The following is a 24,551-nucleotide window of genomic DNA, read 5'->3' as shown; positions in this document are numbered from 1 at the left end:
AGCATTTAGTACATTTACATTTACACTGTTAGACATTTCAAAGGGTTTTTAAAGTTACTTACACTGTTGCCAGTAAGTTACTGTAATTAAAATTTACAGTACCATAACTGTATTTCAATTTTACAGTAATTAAACACTACTGTAACTATATACAGTCCAGGTACTGTAAAACCCTAGATTAACAGTACACTACTGTAATCATATTTATTGGTTTATGTTTTTAGTAAATATAAATTAGATTTTAATAATATTTATATAGAATTTACTTTTATCCAACACATGTAACTCCACATACAATATTGAAAAAGTATTCTTTATTTAAAACATTACTGTAGTGAGGAAGGCGGGACGAGAGCCGTGGGGCAGGAAGGCGGGGCCGGTGGCGTGAGTGATAATGAGTATCAGCTGTACGCGCACCGGTCCCGCATGCCTCACAGGGGAGCTTGGGAGCATAAGAGGACGAGCGACGGGACTGCCGACGAGAGAGGACTGGGCCCGGAAATGTTAAGTTTTGTGTTTATGTTTGTGTGGCCGGCAGTCGTCCGTGAGGGGCTGCCGGCCTTTTACTTCCGTATTATTGTTTGTTTATTTTTCATTAAAGTTTATTGTTAAATGTTCGCCGGTTCCCGCCTCCTTCCTTCCTTACATTGAACTGCGTTACATTGGTGCCGAAACCCGGGAGGAAGGAGGGACATGCTGTCGAAGAGCCCTCGCCGCCGAGCGGCCTCGCGGTGCTGGGGAGTTCGGGCAGCGCAGACGAAGGACATCCGCCAGCGGCTGCTCGAAGCGGTGGTGCCGGAGAGAGAGAGCTCGACGGGGGACGAAGAACTCGCTGCCGTGCTCCTGGGCCGAGGTGGGGTGGCGGCCGNGTTTGTCCTTCACAGTCTTAACAGTGTTAGTTTGTTGCTATCCAGTGGTTTTACTTGTTTAGCATCTGTGGAGTGGACATAGGGCTGGGCAATATTAAAAAAAATTGATATTAGATAATTGTGCTGAAGATGTAAAATTACAGAATTTTTTACTGTTAAATTAAAACTGTTGTTGAAAATTAGGAATAGTGTGAAAGGATGGCATCAACAGGCAATTTTGCTTCCCCTTTTTCTCACAAGTAGCACAAAACATAACCCTTTTTTATTACTATCACAACAGCAAGCAATATAAGTGAGACATGAGAGTAAATGATGAATTAGTCCCTTCAAAAAAGTAATATTGTTTTTCAGAATACGATACTAAACAAAATAATTTGTGAGGTGTGCAATATGATAACCTTTCATGTTAAGTATTTACATTTAATAGAAAGTAATAATTTAATAAAAAGTAGTAAGTGGTCACGAGGAATTATTGTTAGTTGTTTTTTACTAAACATTTTAAATGTTCTTAATTTAGGGTTAGGGTTAGCTTTTAAAGTTGCAGACCCTAAGTTTCGCCTCTTTGTCGGCATCTCAGTTTGAAACATAAAATTTCAGTTAAATGTGGAGTGATTTTCTTTACATGGCTTGTGCTTTGGCACTGCTGCTCTGCGCGGATGAATCCAAGCTTTGTGCTCACTGCATTCCGTTCAGTTTACCCTAAGGGGGGTTATCACTGCTCTCCCTGCTCTTATTCATTCTGGCTGCATGGATGGGTAGGGATTTTTGCCCAGAGTAGAACCATACCGCCAAATTAGATTCGCTTAATCGGACTAGGTGTTATAATCCCACAATTTCAGCACAGTTGAAATGCCCAATAGGACATTTCCCACACCTTATGCATGACATGGAGAGCGGACAGGAATATAAATAGAGGAAAGGAGGTCTGAGGTTTCACTGGGTTTGTCGGGTAGGCATCCTCTGTGTTTGGGGGATAAGTTATTATAGAAATACATAGCATACTTACCTTTCCTTGCTATTATCAGAGAGACATTTCATTAGTAGTGTGTCCGATCCCAGTTTCATCACATCCATTATCCTTGGTGAAAGATGCCATTTGGTGAGGTGCTGCTGATAATGCCCTTTGTACCTTTTTATAATGCCCTCAATCTTTTTTGTTGATATTGATCCTGACTGAATTAAAATGATGTCCATATAAACTAACCAGTTTTTGCTTTTCCCAAAAGCAAGTAGCCTTACCCAATTTCCATTATGCCCTCAGTGTTGCCGTAAGTATGTTTTGCATATGCCGGTTGTCACCCTAACCCACTTTTTCTTTGACACAAATATCTTTTCTAATAATTCAAACAGACCAGTGCAAGACCACTGTACCTGCGGTCGGAAGCAGTCGGAAATGGAGTGGTTTTTCAGAACTGTTATGTATTGCGTGACAAGACAAACGCAGGCTAGATTGTTATATTTGCAATCATACGTTTTTAGTGATGTGCACTCAGTGTTTTTCATCTCTTTCTATTTCAGTATTACAGTTGCTATGAAGGGACAACCACGCTGGGAGGCACTGGATAATGCACTGGTGTACTATGCAGGAGCAGCTCTTATGGCTATAGGTTCTTTGTTTGTTATCAGCAGTTTCCTGACCTTGGGTTTTAGTGGCACCTTTCTGGGTAAATGAAATTTATTAATTTATACTTCTGTATTACATTAATAAAGAATCCTGAATAGGACTGTCAAAGAGTTATGGTGGGCAATAATAACAAATGCATTATATTTTATGTATAGTACATTTTACATGTGCCACAATTTTTGTTTTTCTCTTTGTGAATGATAATGGCGGTGATACAGAACATTTAACAATAAACTTTAATCAAAAATAAATAAACAATAAGCAGCATTAAAGCAGGCCGGCAGCCCCTCACAGACGACTGCCGGCCACACGAAGGTAAACAAAACTTAACAACTTCCGGGCCCGGTCCTCTCTCGTCGGCAGTCCCGTCGCTCATCCTCTTATGCTCCCGAGCTCCCCCGTGAGGCATGCGAGACCGGTGCGCGTACAGCTGATACTCATTATCACTCACGCCACCGGCCCCGCCTTCCTGCCCCACGGCTCTCGTCCCGCCTTCCTCGCTACAATTACATTTACGCGGCAGACGCTTTTATCCAAAGCGACTTACATTCTCTCCACCACCCTGAGCCATCGGAGGGCTCCCCAGTGTAGGAGCTTATATAACAGAGATATATAATGAATGTCTCAAAAAGTGAAACACAAATAAAAGAACCTCTAGGAGCTCGAACACCCAGGTGCATGTTACAGTCAGACCTTTGTCCTAAACTGGGTCAGAGAGAGAAAGAAGGAGGGTTAAAACCCAGATATGGCAGAGGGTGGTTACATAGGCTCCGGTGACACAAGGGTGCTCTACTTCTTTTAAGGGCAGGTGCAGGGATTTCGGAACTAGATCACAAAATCAAACAGGGCTTTATGTTGGTTGACCTAGAAGGAGCGCATATCATAGAGGGAATGCAATGTTTAGGCTACATTATATACTTTATATACATTATATATATCTTATATACTGTATCACTGGTGCAATCTAAGTTGAATAATGATTTTAAACTAAGCCACTGCATTTTCATATGATGATTTGCTTGAAGCAATGATGATCCATGCTTTTCTTTGAAATCCATCGGGGTTTAAATCCAGCCATGTTCTAAAAAAACATGATCAGATTTTGCAATGTACGAGAGTATAATGGATAATAATTACATGTATTCAGTATTAAAAGGAATTAAAAATCCCTCATGCCATCCTAGATGTATATGACTTACTTTCTTCCAACCCAACACAATCTGAGTTATATGAAATATCCTGGCTTTTTCTAGCTTTGTAATGGCATTGAAGGGGTCCACGTTTTTGAGGCTCCATCATAAAAATAACCCATACTGTGATGGGTTAATATATGTCTACAAGAAAATGTTTAATATTTTATGTTTGTTTAGTGGTCCTATCATTACATATTCATGTAAACATTCCAGGAAGGTATCTCTTAAAAATAAGGTTTTTACTGTGATGCCATAGAAGAACCATTTCTGGTTCCACAAAGAACCCTTCAGTCAAAGTTTCTTTAAAGAACCATCTCTTTTTTTATCTTTTCATATTCTGAAGAACCTTTTTCGCCACATAGAACATTTTGTTAAACATAAAGGTTCTTCAGATTTTAAAGGTTCTTCATGGAACCATTTTGACATTTTTTTTATTTTATGGCATCGTGAAGCACTTTTATTTTTAAGAGTGTAAATTCAAATGTAGCGGCACATTCTGGCACGTCTCATGACTAGTCATCAGATGCGTCGTAATAAAACGCATATGACGACTAGTCACGAGATAACCTGTACTTTACTGCCACAAGCAGCCTACAAAGTGTGTTGGGTATAGTGATGCTCACTTTAAAATAGAATCTGCCCACTGAGTGGACAGTATGCAGGGCAGCACTTTTCATTTTTAGAAAAGACACAACCCATGAAGTTCAACACCAGACTCAACTAGAGCTTGGACTCAAAAATGAAAATTCTTTCATCATTTACTCCCCCTCAAGTTGTTACAAACTTGTCTAAGGTTTGTTGTTCTGGGGCACTATTGACTTTCATGGTACGTTTGGTTACAAACAGTCTTCCAAATATCTTCTTTTGTGTTCAACAGAACAAAGTAATTAATACAGGTTTGAAACAACTTGAGAGTGAGTAAATAATGACAGAATTTTCATTTTTGGGTGAACCATTCCTTTAATAATGCAGCTGGATTCATTGGATTTAGACAATTTCTTAAAAACAGATTTTGTCTGTGAATGAAAATATCGACCATTTATTTTCTTTCTTTAAACAGGGGACTACTTTGGCATTCTGATGGATCAGAAGGTAACCGGGTTTCCTTTCAACGTGATGGACAACCCCATGTACTGGGGAAGCACTGCTAACTACCTGAGCTTGGCTTTAATGTGAGTCTGCATTCTGCATAACCTCGTCATTCATGTACAGTTTGGTCTAAAATGCCATTAGTAAAAAAATGATTATTTTTTATTATTATCCTAAACGTTTGAGTGAGAAACATGGTTAATGGCGCCACAAGTTTGCTTACAAAACCATGTGATTACAGACCAAGTGCAAAATAGTAATATTTCTTTTTCATAACATTTCTTCTCTTTTTTACTAAGGTTTTAAATTTCAGATGTCCAATGTAGACTTTTTGACCCCATTGTACTGTTTAAAATAGCACATAACCATAATAGATATACTAAATAGCAAACTGTCTGATTTCAGACATAAATCCCTAGACTATTATTTCAGAGAGTCAGAAAAATCTCAGAAGTTAAAAATAAAAAAGTACGCTAATCAATTCCTGTTTGATCATGGTGACACATGTACCGGTGTCTTGCTGCACTCCCCAGGTATTTCCGGATAACTTGCCTATGTGCTCATTAGTAAACCATACTGTGGTCCCAAAATCCCCAGGACACTAATTTCCATCCCTCCATGGACCTGTCAACCGTTGTAACTGTTACAGAGAGAGAGAAGCTATACTGTCTGAGACAAGCAGCTATAATTTGCAGTAACAGATTTCTCAGGAGCAATATGCTGCTATTTCTGGATATCTTCCATCTAAACACACACGCGCATGTGTGAGTGTCTCACAGGTTGATAAACCTCTTTAATAGCAACGGAAGAATCTCCTGCTGATAGTGAAATGTGAGTAATATTAAAAATGACTTAAAAATAAATAATGCAAGAAATCTGATATTTTTATGCTGAAGTTACGCAGCCTCACGTGACGGCATGGTGAACAATGCTGCAGCTTTAGGTCTAGACAATGTGTTAGTTTATTTATGTTGTGGTGGAGAGCTTTCAGACAGCTTTCCCTAACAGACTTAAAAAAAAGTTGGAGTGGGTCTGCATGCGGTCACCTTGACAACAGTGACCAGTCTGCTGATGACTGGCTTGTTTGGTTGCTAGGCAACCACTGATGGAGCAAGTGAGTGGCCTATGGTCTCCTAAACTATAAACCTTTTTACTGTTCGCCACTCTCTGTGTCTCTGTGTGTGTGTCTCTTTCTGTCTCGGCTTACTGGTCCAAAATCGATCAAATAGTTCATCATGGTCTCTTGTGCGTCATAGAGGAAAGGGGCTGGTTGCTAACCTTGCGTAGAGTGAATTTCTGACACTTGGAGCCCATTCACCCTCTCACGCCTTTGCCAGGAACCTGGGAGTATGTGTTAGAGTGATTTTTTTTCTGTCTGTATGATAACATGCATCATTAACTGGTGAAAAGGGCAGTACAGCCGGTCACCAGCATATGTTGGGTTTAAGAAAATCCAGTCTTGGGGAGTGGTACACTAGCTGGACTAGCACCAGCTAATATGCAATTCTTTCTTGATTTGGGCAGTATGAAGGTATATAACCCCCTGGAGGGTCGCAAGGTCGAGAGGGCGGGGTCGCAAGATGATTTCCAGAAATGTGTTGTCATTATGCACGTTTGGGTAGAATAGGTGTGTAGCGAGGAAGGCGGGACGAGAGCCGTGGGGCAGGAAGGTGGGGCCGGTGGCATGAGTGATAATGAGTATCAGCTGTAGGCGCACCGGTCCCACATGCCTCACGGAGGAGATCGGGAGCATAAGAGGATGGGCGACAGGACTGCCGACGAGAGAGGACCGGGCCCGGACATGTTAAGTTTTATTTATGTTTGTGTGGCCGGCAGTCGTCCGTGAGGTGGCTGCCGGCCTTTTAATTCCGTGTTATTGTTTGTTTATTTTTGGATTAAAGTGTTTGAATGTTCGCCGGTTCCCGCCTCCTTCCTTCCGTTTTATTGAGCTTTATTACAAGGTGCATGTGCGCATTTGGATGCAACGTATGTATACTGTAACCACCTCCGAGGATATGGGGTCTCGAGTCACTGGCACTGTTATTTTGGGGGTCGCGGGCTGAAAAGTTTGGGAACCCCTGCGTTAAGCCACGGGTATACTTGACTTTCCGTGTCCGTCTCGCGCACAAACGTGTCTGCACAGCTTCTTGAGCATACTCATCACGGATTAAGCATGGACGTCCAAGTTCGACACATGTGTAATACAAATGAGTATGTGTGCTCTACCAGACCGTCAGAGGGCAGCGCTGAGTCGCATCATTAACAGACCCACTGCAAATTAATGATAGAGAAAGTCATTCGCCATTGCAAACAATCCGAGCAAACAGCAAGACAACAAGAACAACAACAACAACCACAAACAGTATGGAGAAGGAAATGCTTCTTCGCTTACTGTTCTTGGTTTCAGTGTGTGTTGGTTTTGTATCATTCTTCTTCGACAACGGTACACTGCACACTTTCTGTGTATGTATTGACACCTAGTGGACTAGCGCACTTTTCTCGCCCATGCGCTGTTGTATGTGTCACGTCCGCTCGGTCTCAAAAAATGGGCTGCACTCGGACAGGGTGCGACCCTTCTGATGACGAAAATCGCGTCATATGGGCGGTGCGCGGATGGCCGGACCATACTTACGCCTTTAGACTGTGTGGAGTCTCACATAACATTCATACTGAAGGTCTGGGAACTTTGGCTGCTTTCTTTGGCCAAGGCCCGCCCAACCCAAGAGGCCATATGACCGACAGGTAAAGCAACCAACCAAGTTTCGTTTTAAGAAACATCACCAGTTTGATGTTCAATATTAGTAGTCAATTATATTAATTAATAGCATTAAGAAAGTTATGAAATATCAATTTTATCTTCAGAATCTGTATCAGCAGATATCACTCTGAATAATCGTCTACCGGTATCAGTGGAGAAATTTAGTATAGGTGCATCTCAACTTGTAAGGGATTTATTGGATGTATTTTTTTCAGAGCAAATTTTGTTTTATATCGGTGCTGTCCTTCTAAAACCGTTTATCTCCATATATCGTGAATTTTACTTTTTTTTGCTATATATCATTACAATCCTTATCATCATTATTAGTATTTGTTATTAGTCTTTGTTTGTTTGTCAAAAATAACAATAAAAAGTACTGCCCATCCCTCCAAACAGCTAATCATAAAAAAAATTCCATTGGAAAGGAAATTGGTTTGGACCCCATCTTTGATCTCTACAATGTATTAGTGAAAAAGAATGCATTATTGAATGTTTTCCATGCTTTGCAGCATATTTTATTTTGTTCCCACTAGGGCTGTCAATAGATTAAATTTTTTAATCACGATTAATCGCATCCTTTTCATGTATAGTGAAATTAAAAATACACTATTTATTTTGTTTAACATGTTTATTTTAGTGCTGTCAATCGATTGAAAAAATTAACTAACTAATTACTCACAGCTTTGATGTTTTTAAATATACTTTTACATTCTAATAATTTCACATTTTATCTCCAAATGAATGTAGAAACAACACATTTCTTTAACAGCATCATTTTATTAATGAAAGCCAACACTCTAATGTTGTAATTTTACTGATTAACTAATAAACTTTTCTACTAATCAAACCCATTATAATAAGTGTGCCCTTCCTACCCTGTAACAGGTAGGAAATATACAGAAAATAAATAAAGTTCTCAAACACTTTACAGTCTTTACTGCTAAATGCATGAAATACAGAAGAATCCTCATTAAAGCTACAAAATCACATTGATTTCTTCTTTTCTTTGATTAACATTAGTGACAGGAGCACAGCAGCAGCACGTTTAAGAGATGCCGCTCTAAGCAGGTCTCAAATATGATATCCCTTTTTTCACTTCTCTTTGCATTCATTTAAGACTTTATTTAACTCGTTGAAGACCATGCTTGCGAAAATACTAGACAAAATGTGCTTTCTGGCATAATCTTGTGTTTTTGTTCATTCAAGCTGATGAATTTAATACTGGTGCACTGTCTGACAGATTCTGACGCAGCCTTAAACCCGTGTTCACCAAACGGGACCGCTGTCGCGTTGCGTTGAGCCGTGTTCCACAGACAGAAGCTGTCAATCTATACTGGATGCGCCTAAATAGTTTAAAGACCTTTATATGAATAAGAGCTTGATTATATAATCTAACGCTAGACAATGATAACAGAAAAAATGGATGTTGCGTTAATGGCGGTAAATATTTTTAACACGTTAATCTGAAAAAATTAATTGCATGCGTTAACGTGTTAACGTTGACAGCCCTAGTTTCCACACATAAAGACGCAAGTTTAAAAAAGCCTCTTGTGCAAATAAATGCCAGTGACCAAAAGGGAAAAAGCTATTAAGACGTCTTCAACTCTTCCACGTCAACACACCTGCGCAGGGCACTCTCTAGCTATTAATGTTTCCAAGCCCCCTCACATGGTTCTAACCACATTTGCTCGGGAACAACTACGTATGCAGTACGCCAACTCATGGCACACTCGTCAAAAATCTTTAATATCCCTCCTTCACCCAGTGCTTCAACCTGTTCACTTGTGTCTTTTTACTGAAATATTGTCCATTGTTCTTCTTAGCTCTTTAGACATCAAGCACCTTAATACAAGCTTTATTAAAACACTGTATACAAATGTGCATGGCCATATCTACATCGTATTCACATTTATTTAACAGGCTGCTATGGGAAAAACAATGTCGAGTTGTGAAATTATTCCAAATTATTTGCAATTGAGGAAATATTGTTGTACCTTTTAAAAATGGATTTTTACAGTGAAATTTATTTGTATCTTCTGTCATTATGGTATGTTTTAGATATCTGTAAATAGTGTTCTCAGAACAAATCAGGTCATTTCAGTGAGCAGACGTGCCATGTGCTCTTTTACTGGCTCATCTCAGATTCCACAAAATTAAACGTAATTTAATTTCGAAACTAGATGCTTTCAGACATCTTCTGTTGATGTAAAAAAAACCAAGAAATTGTAACAGGGTTTCTGGGCTTGTGTGACAAAGCCTAATCCCAGGCTGTGTCCAAAACTGCCCTCATTCCTGCATTCACTGTTCCTTCCTTATGTCCACTCAAATTAGTGAATGAAGAGTTTTGGACTGAAGTTGGACACTGAATGTGCCGGAAGGGCTGTAAGTGTCATCTGACGAGATGCTGGAATGATGGCAAAAAAGTGGATGGCAGTAGCGACTAGCTGTGAGTGTACATTGGTTGTGCACTAATTATTGCAGTGAATCAAGAGATTGAATAAGTGCACTTGATAATGCCTACTATGATCTTAGAGAACACTACAAATGTCTGTCCCATCAAATGGTGGACTATATAAGGGTATATGGGGCTAGTTATACCTTTTTCAAAACAAAATCAAACAATTTATTTTTTCTAGATTTTTAGTGGTTTCTATTTGTGGCTTCCTACCAGCTAAATGATACGGGCATGCATGTATCATCATGTTGCTTTTGTGCAGTATGCATGTATTTTTCTTATTTAGTTGATACACAATTTTCCCAGTAAATTCATTATCATAACCATATTTGGCCTGTGGGTGCATGACACCCCGTCTCTCTGGTGTCAGGGTTAATAATGGCACGATACAAACTGTGTCATATTGTATCACATTCTTGGGTTATGAATATTATAAAAATGTTATAAAGAAATAAAATAGCTCTAGCATATAATGGAGCTCCGTACTGTAATCCTAATTTGGCATAATGTTACAGTCTGCGTCATTACTATAGCAACCATTGATATGTCAGACACACTCAGCTCTGTCTAAACATGTAGAATCCTTGAACAGAATACCCTCGCACCGGATAAATGGAGATGCACGTGTTCTATTCTTTTCTGTCGCTCAACTTGTAGACAATGGCGCTAACAGAAACAAGGTCATGGGTTTGATCATCAAAGAATGTACATACTGATAATATATACTGTATAACCTGAATGTGCTGATGGCCACTTTGGCTAATATCTGACTAATGGATAAATATGAATGCCTGTTATTAGTATGCCATTGCACAGTCTTCACAGTATACTGAAATGTAGATCAAACCATATTAAAGTTATTAAAGTTGATCAGTCAGGAGCAGTGAGTCTGTTTTGTCTTCGTTTTTTGTTGTTTGATGAGCATTAAAACAGATATATTTAGTAAGCTGCTGTCCCTTTAAGAGCTAGCGCGCACGGATCACATGCTTTTTGTTTTTGTTTACAGCAAACTATAATGGATTTATCAACGTGATATAGAGCCTATTCGCTAAATAATAACATAAAATAAGTTCAATTTGTTCAACTTGCATCAGGAGTAGACTTTGAATTTGAGCTTGCGCATACAGAATGTACGCATCCTGTGAGCTGTCTTCGACGCCTCTTGTCCGGTTTGCTACTCCGTTAACTTACATGCCGCTTTGTTTGTTTACGTTGCACTGAAAGCCCAACTGTCACCGCTACAGCCTTGATTGTGAGTGTACATGTAAGATTCGCTGTTTGGTCTCTCTGCCATAGTTAATCTAGTGTGTGTCGTGGCCTCCGTGTCTCTGATAAGCACGGCTCCTTATTTTGTGCAAGTTGCAACGTTTTCGTTCCGTGCAACAGAAACATGCGGTGTAACGGAGCCTTTACGGTTAATTAACCGTGACGTTTTTAAGTGGGGTTAATAGTGAACCTCGATAATAGCTGCATCCCTACAATAGACCATGAAGGTTAATAATTATAAATACTAAAACTTTTTCAATTGCAGTTGCTTGGCTGGCTCAGGAAGTCCTTGAAGTTTGTGATTTGGGCAATCCCATGCAAATGTCTAAGATGGTATTACATTTTCACCATACTGATAGGTAATATGTTGTATATATTTTTTTTATAACCACTTGAAGTGTGGTGAATATTAGGGTGAGTTGTTCCTTTAATGAAAACAAAATTGAGGGGATGAAGCCCTCTTAAAGTCCTCTTAAAATGTCTTTTTACACCTGTATGACTTTCTTCTGCAGAACACAAAAGAAGATATATTTTGAACAACTTTGGTAACCAACACTGCCTACCTGACTGCCATAGTATGGACACAAAATCACAGAGACATTTCTCAAAATATCTTCTTTTGTGTTCCACGAAGAAAGTGTCATATACAAGTTTTGAACGACACGAGGGTGACTAAATGATGACAGAATGTTTAAGTAGGGTTTATAATTACAAAAATGTATCTGATTTCGTCTGTGCCTGGCCATAGACCTCTGTGCACACTTTAGAGTGTGGGCTTGCATCGCCTTCCAGCCTGCATCTTATTAACCTACTTCCTCCGGCCCTAAAACTCCAGTGACGTGAAGAGGCCATTTGTTAGATAAGACTTACAATGCATGTGTGTAAGTGTGTGTAATAGAGGGGTCAGGATGAGAGTGTGTAATATAAAGCAATTTCTGGTGGTTGTTGTATAGCCCAGGTTTGTAAGACTCTCCTGTGGATGTAATAAAGCACGAAACGGCTATGCAGGCGTCTGGATATCAGTGCTCTGAACTCAAGAATGGGGTCAATGTGCACAGGAATTATAAAAGATGATGTTTTAGTGCTTGGAAGAAGGATTTTATAAGCCCCACAACGCACATCTACCGAGTGTGACTGCTTCATTCGCTTCTGCCCTTTCCTTTAGGGTCCATTATAATGAAACTTATATGAATTGCCTTGTATTACCAGCCAATTATAGCTTATTATACTAAATCTCTGAACATATTAGCCCAGTTCTGCCCAAATATATGATTCTGTTTTATTACCCCACATAAGACTACAATTAGGTCAAGAGCTGTCTTATATTATTTATTGCAGAAACTTTCATTTTAGTAATGACTCTATATCATGTTATGCTACGCCTGTAGAGGCAATTGAGAATGACATCACCGCTGCTTGTGATTGGCCGACAGAATGTGATTAACCCAACGCTGTGTTACTCAGATCAGATGTTTCTTAAAAAGCATGCAGGTGGTCATTCGGGAAAGGGCACTACATGTCTCTGTACACACATTAAGCAAATGTTTCCCAGAAGGTTATATAAGGCAGCTGGGTGGTCACTCAATACGTTAAAAGAAAAGGTCAAATAAGAACAGTAAACATATGATATCTGTCTTGTTCATTTACAGTTGTGTATGCTCTTGGCAGAAACTTGATTCCAAACTCTCTTACAGTGGTCAATATTTTATTGGACTCGGCGTGGCCACTGTCCTTTGTTTCATTACAATTATACTGAGAAGATACTTGTTTAATTCAATAGCTAATTCAAAAACTGTTGCGCAGATTCCAAGAACTATATCTGCTATCTTTGTTATGGAACACTTACAACATCAGCACCAAGCTGTGAACATCAGCCTGTTAATTACTAAAATTAGATTGTAAGCCTTATTGAAAACAGTTTTCTTTCTTGTTTGTTTACACGTGTTTAGTGATTCATCATGATTCATCATCACTTGATCATGCGAGCATTGGCGGGAGCCCACAACAAAACTTCACAGGACTAAAAAGCAGCTGTGGTTTGAGAACCACTAATCTAGTGCGATCTTGTTGCAACTCACCTAGTTTGGACAAAGCCACAGACTTTATAAAGTTCATTATTAATTTCAGATTGTCAAATTTAATGAGGAAAGTCAAATGTCCTAATTATAATGCAGGACAATGATCCTCCTGTGACAGCGTTCTTACACCATTACTCTGAAACTCTGAAATTAGAAATGTGTTGGTAACTGGACAATGTCGGTACCCATTGACTTCTATTATACAGACACAATACCAATGCAAGTCAATGGGTACCGCCATTGTTTGGTTACCAACATTCCAGCCTATCAAAATATCTTCTTATGTGTTCTGCAGAAGATAGTCATACAGGTTTCAAATGACAAAGAGGTGAGTAGATGATGACAGAATTGACATTTTTGGATTAACTATATATTTAAGCACACTTTGAATGTATTAGAGCAGGGGTTCACTATCCTCGGAGGTGGGTAAAGTATATAAACATTGTGCACAACTGTGCACCCTGCGTTGTCTTTGGTCGATATCAACCAACGTTTCATTTCGACAAATAAAAATATCCTAAAATTAAAGCCTGAAAAATAATCTGCATGCACATATGAATATTTAACGTGGTGCTGTATGACTTGCTGCACCTGACCTAATGCGGTTGCTAATGTGATGTAATCACCTCAGGGGTCATGATCGAGGGGGAGGAAATTCCAAAGGCTAATGGCTTTTTATTTGCCGAAAATTACAAAACAAGCCGGAGACGCCTGGGCTTTGAATTGAAAAGTGCAATTATTTCCTTATTATCCAAAGAGTCTGCAAGTTCACGTTCCACGGATAATAGCGACAGGTTGTTGTGCCTGAGTGGGGACATCGACGACCTTAAGCGGGTATTTTTATGATGCGCAGCGTAAAAAAGTCTCTCAACAGTGCATGTAGTCGTTGGTAAAGTTGGTTGAAGATTCCGTACTTATTAATGGCTCAGAATCTAGAAGTAACGTTAGATCCGTTGTGGTTGTTATTGCATCAGCCTCGTCTGAACTAGCGTTAATGTAATGTAATTAACCCACGTTAATGTTAGCATCATCTAGTGTCCTTATGTGCAGGTTGCTGGAGGCGTTCTCTCCCGGGTCAATAAGAGTTTTTTTTAAATCATTTTTAATAGAAATTTGTTTCGACATAGCGCTAGCTAACACATAACGTTAGGCTAACTGCATGCAAAGTGTAAAGCATGAAAACAAACTCACACGCACAAAATGGCTCAGGCAAGCTAACACAGATGTCAATCAAATTCATTAAGCATCCAAAACGACGTTTTATTATTTTAAGATTTGAGATGACACAGTCATGTTTGTAATTATGTAGAATACAATAAAATATTTTTTGTAATAACTGGGTGGGCCTATTCATAAAGTGCTGGCTACGCCCCTGGGCATCAGGAAATAGACAGAAACTTCTCCATTATGTTTACTTGAGAATATCTCAGTTTGAAATAGCACATGTAATTCATAATAAAAAGGGGTTTTCATTTAAAGGGGTCATATGACACGGCTAAAACAAATATTATCATTTGTTTAGATGTAATGCGATGTGTATACATGATTTAAGGTTAAAAAACGCTGTATTTTCCACATACCGTGCATGTTTGTATCTCCTCTTTCCCCCGCCCCGCTCTCTCTGAAACGCGCAGATTTTTTATTTAGCGAGGACCAGTAAAATGTCCTCACAAGTGGGTTGTAATGATAATTCACTGGATTACTGAGGACATTTGGCCCTCACAACTATAGCTAAACTGGTACACAAACACACACAGAGTTTTATTTCCTGTGATTATGTATTTGCTATTTAAACAGGTAGTTAGGGTAGTAAGTGTAAGTGTAGTGTTTTTAGCCAGTAGTCAATGCTGTGCTATTTCCTGTTGCTAGTCGAGATATTAGGAATGAAGACATTTGCTTACTAGAGAGCATTTTATTGGATGAAGAATTAAAATCTTCAAAATAAGGGATTTGCAAAATGTCATAATTTAATTTCTTTTTAAGGCAGAATTACATTTTCATTCAGAAAAAAACAAAACAAACAAGCAAATGTTGCATAAAAAAATGTTGTTCATTCTCTCCCTTGCTTACTCCAGCTTTAATCCTCCTAGTAGCATGGCCTTGTAAACTAACGGTACTGTTTAGCGTGTTGACCAGGGGCGGTTCTGGGGAGGCAGAGGGAATCATTTCTGGAATTTTTTACAACAACAGAGCAATTTCGGGTGCAATGCACAGTTTGTCCTGTGAGTGTCAGTAATGATGCTTGTGTGCCAAAAGGAAGATTACGCAAGCAAGACGCAAACAATGTCGAGTCTGTGCGCCTCAGCAAGATACGTCTACATCATACAAGTAATGGAAATATTTTGTAAAAATATAATGAAAATGCATATCATTACACATCATATTAAAATACTGACCTATATTTTCCGGTGTTGCGCATAAATCTACATATAAAGCAGTCGTGACTCGTGCCTATACAAAGAATCAGCTGCTGCCAGAGAACGTGTAACACACTAAAGAAATTTTATTTGTTAATGAAATGAGATCAAATGCAACTTACATTTATTGAGGTGAATGTTTGATAAAATGCACGTTTGCCTTATAATTAAAATAAATGGTCTGTCATTTCCAAGGAATTAGCAGAGTTCAAGTAATCAATACAGCTTATTCTATACTGTCCTGTGTATTACTTGTGGTGTATTTGAGAGTCCTCCTTTCATTTACACATTTTCATAATTTTCCCATTTGCAGTTAAAATGAAGAGGAAAAAATCCTAAGGACATAATGTCCTTTTTTAATAAGAAAACTAAAGATAATAGTCAGTCAAGGCTGGAGAAAGAATGTGCTTCTGAAAAAGAGTCAGAAATGCACAAAAGCTTAGAGAATGAAGAAAGTCCAGAAGAACAGATGACCCATCAGCAAGGTGATTTAGTTGTGCAGAGAGACTTTTGTAACCCTGAAATTCCATGTGTAAAACATGAGTTTTTATATGAGTATTTAGTTAACATGGCATTCACATGAAAGTGTGCCAAAACCACATATATCACATGTGAAAATTTTGAAATGTTTTCTTTGTGTAAAGGAAATACCTGATAATGTGACTCATGTTTAGATGACTGCTTAAGTTGATTTTTGGATATCTTGTTTGTGGGTAGTTTTTCATTTATGTATGTACATTTAAGATGCAGAAAAGTGCCTAAATGTTATTATCGTTGTCATTGTTATTTTGACTATATACAATGTGTTGTGAAATAAATGACTATGGAACATTAATTTGAGCTGAACTTGTTTTATTAGCTCATTAGTTTACTTCTAGAGAAAACAGTAATACATGACAGTGAAAAATGACTGAAAATGAATCATGACACATGTTAGTGTGCCCCCTAAAAGCATAAGTTCCCCCTGCCTGGCCCCCCAGTTACAGTAGTCTAGAACCGCCACTGGTGTTGACAAAATGTTTTTATGCTCTCTCCTACTTCTAATCTGCCAAATGAATAAATGTAAATGAGTCATTATTTTTTTAAAGCTCTGTTTTGATTTGGAAATGTATTGGTCTGTGACTCATGGCTCTTTAAACCTTAACAGATGTGTCACTCCTCACAACTGTGTGTGTGCATGACAAAGCTAACTTGCTACTTAATTTAAGGGCAAATTACTTACTTTTATTGAGTTTCTTAAAATGGCTGACCAGTAAACCAGTGTGACTACTGCACTGTATTTTTAGTTATTGTAAAGTTGTAAATATGTGTTTTAAATGGATTTTTTATGTGCTGTAGGAATGCCAGTCCTGTAGGGGTGGTCCTGACTGCAGTGGTTGGTTTGTCGTACAGGATAGCTATTGCATACGAGGGGTAAGTGAATATGCTTGGTTCATTGGGTATCATAATTCAAGAGAGGATTATTTAGTAATGAAATTTGCCTTTTTTCGTGTGTAGATTAGTTTAGTTATTTCTAAACTTATTGAGTCTGACACACCAGGGCCCATATTTATCAAGCTTCTCAAAGTGCCATTTTAGTCTTAAGTGCTGAGAATTCATGAAATGTACTCCTACTTCCAAACTTAAGTATAAAGGCAAGTTATCAAATTTATTAAAGCTAAGAATCACTCTTACTCTCCCAATTATTTGAGACCTCTCGAGAGGTCTCTCAAGAGCTTAGGAGTTGCCACTAGGGGCTTGTGATGGCGCTAAGGAGACAGAGACATGTGGTGGACAAAAGTTGCTTATACAGCAGCTCAGTCGTAATTTAAGTGAAGTGTAGGACTAAATCTTAAGTGTCAAGGTTAGGGATGATTTACGAAACTTTGCTGTGCCGCAAACGGCACATTTTCAAGAGAATACATTATGATAGACATTGGAAATGAAAGATAAACACGTTTCCACCATTTCTTAACTACCCATTTTAAACCGGTGCTGAAATTTGTTTTTATTTGCTTAAGCCGAGTAGTTTCGCTTTAAATACAATGTTATTATTTTAGGTACAAATCTTTTATTGCGTGTGAAATCACATATACCATTGAGAACAAAATACAGCATAACGAGAACGCGCAAAAATAATGCAAATTCATTGCAATAGAGCATAATAAGATGATCCATAGCAAAACAGCATAACGAGTACGAACAACAGTACTGATGATCCATAGAGCATAACTCGAATGTGCGCAGCATTAATGGCATGTACGGCCTTTTATCTTGCGCACATAGAAGTTTGTTAATGTATAAATTTGATTATGAAAAATTATGTGTAGATGTTGTTTCATTAATAAATGCCTTTCGCAAATTCTTTAAAAAAGTGCCACCCGTAATTGCAGGGGAGTGCTGAATTTATGCGTGCACAATGTGGAATGATACAGTTACATTGGCCAACCCCTCTGTCCACCACATGTCTCCGTCTGCTCAGCGCCATCACAAGCCCCTAGTGGCAACTCCTAAGCACTTGAGAGACCTCTCGAGCTGTCTTAAATAATTGGGAGAGTAAGAGTGATTCTTAGCTTTAAGAAATTTGATAACTTGGAAGTAGGAGTAAATTTCATGAATTCTCAGCACTTAAGACTAAAATACTACTAAGACTAACTACTTTAGTTTTCACAAAGAAGGATGACGGCCGACCAAAACTGAACCCCGAAGTTACTCTCTCTCTAAAATTGTCATTACAAATTTCGGAGTAAATATAAACACTAAATACACCACATTTCGGTTAGCTATACTGTACATCCATTTGTGTGACATTAGTAGCATTGTGCAAGTTTAGAATTAATGTAACGTCATCGTCTGCTGGTGTGGACTCAAATATAGGTCTAATTATTGTTACAGTTATCTCAAATCCTGAATGTATTCCTCGAATGCATATTGCAGACCTTTCTGTCTGAAATCGTTTTTCCAGAAATTCTTCACTATTTCCCCAGAGCGTGCACAAATTTACACTTGGAGTGCATGGCTGATACTGAAACCTTGTCGGACAGCAACAGGAACGAAGGGGGGCGGGGTTTTGCGAAGGGTCAATTACCTGAAGCAAGCGCTTCCTGTAGACATGCAGAAAGGTCCAGGAGTAATTTTGGACCATTGGACTTTACAGAACTGCTTCAGCTCATCCATATTCTTAAAATGTCTGGTGTGAATGGCTCTCTTGATGTTATTCCACACCACAGCATTTGCTCTTTTGGATTGAGGTCTGGGCCACTTCAAAAGGTGGATTTTGTCTCTGAAGCCATTCTGTAGTAGATTATGCTTCAATGTTTAGAGTCATTATCCTGCTGCATCACCCATTTACTTCTGAGCTTCAGCTTGTGAACAGCCACCTTGAGATTATCTTGTAGAATTTTCTTATAAACTTGGGAATTCATTTCATCCACAATGGCGGCAAAGCAGCCAAAATCATGATTCTACCTCCACCATACTTCACTGTTGGGATATTTTCATGGTGGTACGCTGTTTTCGTTTAATGCCATACATAGCGCTGCTGGTAGTCTATTTCTGTTTTACCTGTCCACAAGACATTTTCCCAGTAGTGTTGTCGAGTGTCAAGGTGGTCTTTGGTGCCCTTCCATGGATACCATGCCTGTTCAATGTTTTACATACTGTATGGTTGACTCATGAACGGTGGTGTTAACCAGCCTTAATGAATCCTATAAGTCTTTAGCTGTTGCTGCATTGTGCCTTTGGAGTGATCTTGGTTGGATGCCCACTTCTATGGAGAGAAGCCACAGTACCAAATCGTCTCCATTTTGTCTAACTGTGGACTGATGATATCTAAAGTCTTTGAATTACTCTGTAACCTTTTCCAGCTAAATGCATATCAACAACTCTTGATTGTAGGTCTTCTGCCATTTGTTTTCCCTCAAGGCATGGCTCACATTACCTATTGCTACTTGTAAATAGCACAGTGACACTGTTTGGGTGTTTATATAAGTCAATTTAGCTCTAAACCACACCTTTAATCTCCTTTCATTGATTGCACTCCTGGTTTGCTAACACCTGAATCCAAATCAAATATTCGATATTTGCTAGGATTTATTCAAAAATTATTCAAAAATCGCACCCCTCCACCACTTGCATGCATATAGGCTGCATGCGCGCATGTATAGAGAGTGTTAAAACAAACCTGTTTCTTCTTAGCAACGACCTGCTACAATGCTTCTGATGGACAACTTTAAAGGCTAATTTCTCAATACAAAATTTTTTGCACCCTCAAAATCAAGATTTTTAGTAGTTGTGTCTTGGTCCTATCTTAACAAACCATACATTAATGGAAAGTTTATTTGTTCAGTTTTCAGATGATGTATGAATCTCAATTTAAAAAAATTGACCCTTATGTCACATACAGGTGCTGGTCATACAGTATACAGTACCAGCACCTGTATAGTCAAGTCAACTATATTTATATAGCGCTTTTTACAATTTTCATTGTTACAAAGCAGCTGTACATGAGACATATTGACTATAAGTAAAACATTTAAAGTTATACATGCAAAAACAAGAAAAAGTTGAAAACACAGAAGACAGACATACCCACATACAAAACACTCCACACACACAATATGCACACGTACTAACACACATGGACATAGACACACACACACAAATGAGCACACACACAGATGCACACACAGACACGCACGCACACAGACACGCACACACATGCACAGTGAAAAGCACACATTTAAGATAAAGTAGAGAGAAACACAGGTCAAATATTAAACGGACTATAAATTCCTCTATGAAATATTAATTAAGTAAAACTTTAAAATTCTAAAGCAGTCCCCCCGGCGAGGCAAATAGTGCAAAACAGTATGCAAACGGTGGCGAGGAACCCAAAAACTCCAATGGAGAAAAAAAAACTCAGGAGAACCCAGAACCAACCAGGGGATTCCCCCAAAAGCTGCAACTGCAACACATAAGCATACTGTACATTTTTGTGCAAAGTTTACTGTTAAGTAACAGATACTGTAGATAATGTATGTTTACTCCAATCAAAGGCCTCAAGACAGAGCACAAAGCCGAATCAGCAGCTTCTCTTTGTGATTAAAATAAAAAAGAACAGAAGATATCAGTGAGTCTGAGACACGCTCTTGGCTAAAAGTAAAAAAAGTTGCAAGAAAAGGTCAGCCAGCTCAGCTCCTCTACTGCTGCAATAAAAGGTTAAGCAGAAAGACTGCCAACCTTCCCCCGTCTAGACAGCAATAAATGCAGGGCTAAAACACACACACTGTAAAATCTCTATGGTTACCGGAGATCATCAGTGTGCTGAACTTTAATAGCACCAAAATACAAACAACAACAGCAAAGACAACAGCTTATTAGTAGTCTGGTCTGTGTGTGCAGACTGATAATGATAGAAGACATGAGAAGAGCTGGCTAATATGAAAAATTAGACGTCACACAAACACACTGGGTGTCAGCACCTTTATGAACAGATTTGGAGCTGTCATTTGGATCCAAAAAAACTGTTTTGTTCTGTAGTCACAGCATGCAGAAGAGCTAAAAAACTGTGCCAAACGTTGGACAGAGCCTCAGTTCTTCACTTGAAATTTTTTCAAGAGGTAGGAATGTTTTTCTACAAAATTGTGGCTCTCAATATGCTCTGCAGTTTCCTGTGACATGAATCGTCATATTTTGAACACAAAAGTAGAGCCATAATGACGTCAATTCATAAACCAGCCTGGAACGTTAATTTGCTGTTGATTCTTTGGAGTTTTGGAATAACTTATTTTCAATTTATGAATAAAATACGGTCTTGGACTAACCAAGGTATTTAATTTGAATTTACTTTTTTCATTTCTGTTAATTCTTTATTAAATAGGCTGGTATGAACATTAGAATAGTGCCAACAATTGAATTGTGCATTCACGGGCGAATGAGACCCATTCTGTTCTTTCAACCTTTCATGCCTTATCTGTCCATTCAGCCACTATCTGCTTCCTCCTCTTTCAGTGCAGATCAGTGGTGTAGCCAGAATTTTATTTTTGAGGGGGCCTGTCTGTAAATGAGGGGGCCATTATGTATATGTATATAGCCATTTGATTAGGTTTCTATCTATTACTAAAATGACACACTTATTATACAGCACATTTCATCATTTTAGCAAACATAAACATAGCCTAGCAGTTCTTAATCCTGGTTCTCGCGACACCAACATTAATTTAACCCTTCATGACAACTGTGAGGTGTTTTTTATATTTTTATATAACTTATATTAAGCCTTAAAATTCTGCAAATTAGGTGCGTGGCAGCAACCAGGAGCCTCAGTTCCAACCACGTCCCGCCTCTTTGCCCATTTTCGATTATCCGGGAGTGACGCGCTGCAAAAATGGCGACGGTCGGCTCCGCCCACTTTAAGCTTTAAAACAGCTCATCAGAAACATACGGGTGACATCACGGACACTGCATCCATATTTTATACAGTCTATGGTCGTCACACACGGACAAAACTTACTACCGAAGTTTGAAGGGTTATTCAACAACAATCATGAGATTTGTACACTTCAACGCCCGTTATGTCCACTTCGTAGGGCTCTTACGGGCAAATTGTACAAACCTCTGAAGCAGTAAGAGAAGCATACAAAATATGCAGAGCAGGGGGGTCGTGAGGACCAGGATAGAACCGCAGTATACGGCGGCTACCAGTCAACCCATTGGCTTACTTTTTACATGGCAAGGCGTGAGAAAAGTTTCTGTTGAGAAAAGTCTTTCGACACTACAAGAAGTCATATGCAGTGTAATCTTTAGCAGTCTACTCATTTTCTTATTGCTCATCTTTTAAAGATCCTGAGACTTCGTTTAATATTTAACACGTATTTAATTTTATACCATATTTTATAGTTTATTTATAAATATGCACCCTCCATCGCGGTGTATAGATTAAACTCTTGGCGCAAAAGATGCTATGCACAACACGTGACATAAATAAACCAATAACTTTGAAAACAGCCAGTGGGGTGCACTGATTGGTCGATAAACCAGAGTAACAAATAAACAATTCCTTATTTTTTATTTTAAGCAATCAAAAATCTGAGGGGGCCGTATATGTAAATGAGGGGGCCTATGTCCCCTCAGGCCCCCTCGTGGCTACTCTACTGGTGCAGATGTGGAGGTCCATAAACCCTGAAGTTGTAATGTGGTACATACGAGATCAATGATATGAGAGGTTGTGTTTCCAGCACAAAGAAGGTGCCAGGTACAGGTACGCTGCAGTGGTCCTTGAGACTTACTCTGTGTTTGCTTACCTTGTCATATTTGCAGACCATTCACAGAGGAGATCTATCGGCAGAGGAGCCAACGGTGCAAGCACAAATAGAAGGAAGCGTGTTTGTCCAAGCATGTCACATGAGGTCTGCTGACACTGCTACATCTTGGACTGTCATGTGGAGAAGAGTGGAGGGAAATAGGGGATGCCCATGAACTTTGAATTGTAAACACTGGTGTAGCTTCTTGAAACTGAACTGTGACACCCTGAGCTGGGTGTCTTATCTGAGCTTAATGATGACGGAATACGGTAAAAGCACAGCTGATAATTGCACATAAAAATAATTCACAGACATTTTACCACAAAAAAATGTTTTTTAAATGGTAGGCAGATTTATATGTCAGTCTAACATCATTTACTTTTTCCTCATCTGTCCATTATCTGCTAATTTTGTAACGATACAGTTTTTTTCTTAATTCATTTCTAGTGTACATCCAAGCTGAAATCAGCCCTTTTATGTTCCATTTGTTGTAATGTGAAGAGACTGAATGATACATGCTTTGGTTTGTTTTTCTTGAGTATGTACAGTAAGTAGTACCCTGTCCTTTGTTTGTTACCAAACGTAAAATAAATGGATGCATCCTAATCTTCAGTTATGTAAATGTCTGTTTTTTCTTGTCAGCCCTCATCATGCAAGTACTGAAAAACATCAGTAATTAATTTAATGGCTCATACAGATTTTGCTTTAATTTAGTGTACATTTTTAATGACTTAGAAGGGCAATAAAAGGAACTTAAAAGTTTAAAATTGACTGCATAAATGTTTTGTATTCTATTTTTAACTAAAAAAAATAACATGACAACATAAACAATAACAATATTTATTTTTTAATCAACGTTTTATGCAATTATGATTCTAAAGATGGCCTATGTTTCTACGGCTACTTCCTCAGACCAATGTGATTTCTATGTATAACCATTTTTCATTGAAACACTTGTTAAAAAATCTAATTACATGAAGCAATTTTTACGTCTTAAAGTTGAAGCCCATCATAATTTACACATCTTTCATACTGGAGCACAATAAATAAAACACCACCATAAAACATGACTGAATTATTTTCTACTGCATTAATGTTTCTATTACATTTTACATGAGGAGCTGTTTAAAAACATCAAATGTTTCAAAAAATGTGAATAGCACACAATTCTGATTAAGTGGTAGCAACAAGACAATCCAGTGCTCTTTATTAGTTCACTATCCTGTGGCTGTTTTGATAGAGATCACTAGTCTACTTTAATAACATCACATCTACTATATAATAAAATGTATTATTTGCTGTTTTAACATACATGCTAAATAAATACTATAAATAAAATGTTTATCAGAATAAACTAGTTCTTATTTGTGGTCAATAAATAATAGTGAAGAATGATGTAGCGACAATATCTACCAGCAGGGGCTAACTGGACCATAACAAACCAAACCTTCTGACCCCTTTTGACCAGCCCAACCCAACAGCCCTCAGTTACATAAGAGCAGACTCTGTTTATCAACGG

The 24,551-nt window shown here is 38.5% G+C and overlaps 1 protein-coding gene across 1 annotated transcript; it reads left to right on the top strand.

Moving 5' to 3' along the window:
* The first annotated feature begins 2,120 nt into the window (after window positions 1–2,120).
* LOC130569560 (phosphatidylethanolamine N-methyltransferase-like) lies at window positions 2,121–24,295 on the top strand. The gene is made up of 5 exons (XM_057359280.1): window positions 2,121–2,137; window positions 2,388–2,533; window positions 4,747–4,858; window positions 17,088–17,162; window positions 23,049–24,295. The coding sequence occupies exons 1-5, from the start codon at window positions 2,121–2,123 to the stop codon at window positions 23,101–23,103; spliced, it is 405 nt and encodes a 134-aa protein (XP_057215263.1). The 3' UTR covers window positions 23,104–24,295.
* Window positions 24,296–24,551: the final 256 nt, after the last annotated feature.

Source organism: Triplophysa rosa, linkage group LG18, assembly GCF_024868665.1.
Source record: "Triplophysa rosa linkage group LG18, Trosa_1v2, whole genome shotgun sequence".
NCBI lineage: Eukaryota > Metazoa > Chordata > Actinopteri > Cypriniformes > Nemacheilidae > Triplophysa > Triplophysa rosa.
This window is presented reverse-complemented; position numbering and strand designations above follow the sequence as displayed.